The sequence below is a fragment of the Otolemur garnettii genome, unplaced genomic scaffold, assembly GCF_000181295.1.
Source record: "Otolemur garnettii isolate 467f Iridium unplaced genomic scaffold, OtoGar3 scaffold00050, whole genome shotgun sequence".
NCBI classification, from domain to species: Eukaryota; Metazoa; Chordata; class Mammalia; order Primates; family Galagidae; genus Otolemur; species Otolemur garnettii.
In genome coordinates, this window is record NW_003852445.1 from 8052901 (window position 1) to 8055067 (window position 2167).

The 2167-nt window shown below is 44.1% G+C and overlaps 1 protein-coding gene across 1 annotated transcript in view; it reads right to left on the reverse strand.

The window, feature by feature from the left end:
- EXD1 (exonuclease 3'-5' domain containing 1) overlaps positions 1 to 2167 on the reverse strand; it is a 41045-nt gene that overhangs the window by 25679 nt on the left and 13199 nt on the right. The window contains 2 exon segments of the mRNA XM_023514254.1: positions 77 to 204; positions 895 to 952. Coding sequence (XP_023370022.1) covers positions 77 to 204; positions 895 to 952 — 186 coding nt within the window.

A 2167-nucleotide genomic window follows, 5' to 3' on the forward strand; every position in this document is an offset into this window, starting at 1 on the left:
CCCCCGAAAAAAGAGAAAGAGAGAGTTCTGAATCACAATATAGACAGCCTCGAAAATTCAGAGCCCCAGCGCTTACCCAAAGGGCTGTACTTGAGGTCATTCAGCAGAGAGGTAGTTGCTGCCTCAAGGGCAGGAGAAACAGGCTCGAATACATTTAGGTTTTCATCTTTCATTTTATCCATTCTGGTTCTTTCTGTACTTAGACTACCCTTACAAAAAACAACACTCAGGTGAATTTGTTCTTTGTTGATTATACCATACACAGATTCTATCACATATTAGTAAGGACTGTCGCCTTCCATTAACTAGCACCCATTCATACATTGTTTACATTGACTCAAGGGTTCTGTTTAAAGATAGAAGAAGAAAACACCTATATATTTCTTTTCTCTTTTTTTTTTTGCAGGTTTTTGTTTTGGCCAGGGCTGGGTTTGAACCTGCCACCTCCGGCATATGGGGCTGGCGCCCTACTCCTTTGAGCCACAAGTGCTGCCCACACCTATATATTTCTTCTCATTTCTATTTCCTTAATGCCATTTTAGGAGTCAAGCAGCTAGTGAATTAGAATTAAGGCTTTCTGGCAGTGCCTGTAGTTCAGTGGGTAGGGCACCGGCCACATGCACCAGGGCTGGTGGGTTCGAACACAGCCCCAGCCTGCTAAAAACAAAAAAATAGCCAGGTGTTGTAGTGGACACCTGTAGTCCTAGCTACTTGGAAGGCTGAGGCAAGAGAATCACTGAAGACCAAGAGTTAAAAGTTGCTGTGAGCCGTGACGCCACAGTACTCTGGAGAGTGACAAAGCAAGCCTCTATTTAAAAAAAAAAAAAATTAAGCCTTTTTATATTATGTGCACATTTAAGAAACATCATAATTAAGAAAATAATTTCACCATACCTAACAGAAGAAGCCTTTTCTCTCACTGCACCTTGCTCCATTTCATCTAGTAGTTCCACTGTAAAATAACCAAATGGCTTCCAATAGTTTCCAATCTGAAAGCAATGAACCATTCCCAACCCCCACTCATCCCATTTGACTAAATACTGTAAATGGTAACTGGAAATGAAATTTCAGTCCCTAGAGGCTTTCACTGGCCAGAAATAAACAGAACAGAAAAGACTATCCCAAGTACTGAAGACTTGCAATCAACAGGTCCTTACATAGCTTCTTGGTTATTTAGAAACCTCTCTACATATTCCCTTTGCCCTTTTTGTTCCAGAGTGTCTTTCACACAAAACCTAGAGATTTTTTTCCACCAAACCCAATTGAAAGGCACCTTCCCTCACACTATGTACTGTTTCAGAGAGTTTCTCTTAAATCAAACACAGATCTGTCCCTAATGTTCTTGCAGGCTGGGGCATTAAAAATTCAGTAACATAAAAGGTAATAAAAGCTAAAATGGGGCTGAACCCAGTGGCTTATGCCTAAAATCCTAGCACTCTGGAAGGCTGAGATGGGTGGACTGCTTAAGCTCACACCTTGGAGACCAGCCTGAGCAAAAATTGAGGGTGTGGTGCCTGTGGCTCAGTGAGTAGGGTGCCGACCCCATATACCGAGGGTGGTGGGTTCAAACTGGGCCCTGGCCAAACTGCAACAAAAATAGCTGGGCACTGTGGTGGGCGCCTGTAGTCCTAAGCCCAAGAGCTGGAGGTTGCTGTGAGCTGTGATGGCACAGTACTCTACTGAGAGAGATAAAGTGAGACTATGTCTCTTTAAAAAAAAAAAGGGCGATGCCTGTAGCTCAGTGGGTAGGGCACCAGCCCCATATACCAAGGGTGGAGAGTTCAAACCCAGCCCCAGCCAAACTGCAACAAAAAAATAGCCAGGTGTTGTAGCGGGCACCTGTAGTCCCAGCCACTTGGGAGGCTAAGGCAAGGGAAGCATCTAAGCCCAGGAGTTGGAGGTTGCTGTGAGTTGTGTGACACCAGGGCACTCTATCAAGGCAATAAAGTGACACTCTGTCTCTAAAAAAAAAAAAAATCGAGACCCCCATCTCTACTAAAAATAGAAAAACTGAGGCAAGACAATCACTTGATACCAAGAGTTAGAGGCTGCTGTGAGCTATGACACAATAGCACTGTACCCAGGACTACAGCTTGAGATTGTCTTAAAAAAAAAAAAAGCTGGCTCGGCGCCTATAGCTCAACCGGCTAAGGCGCCAGCCACGTAC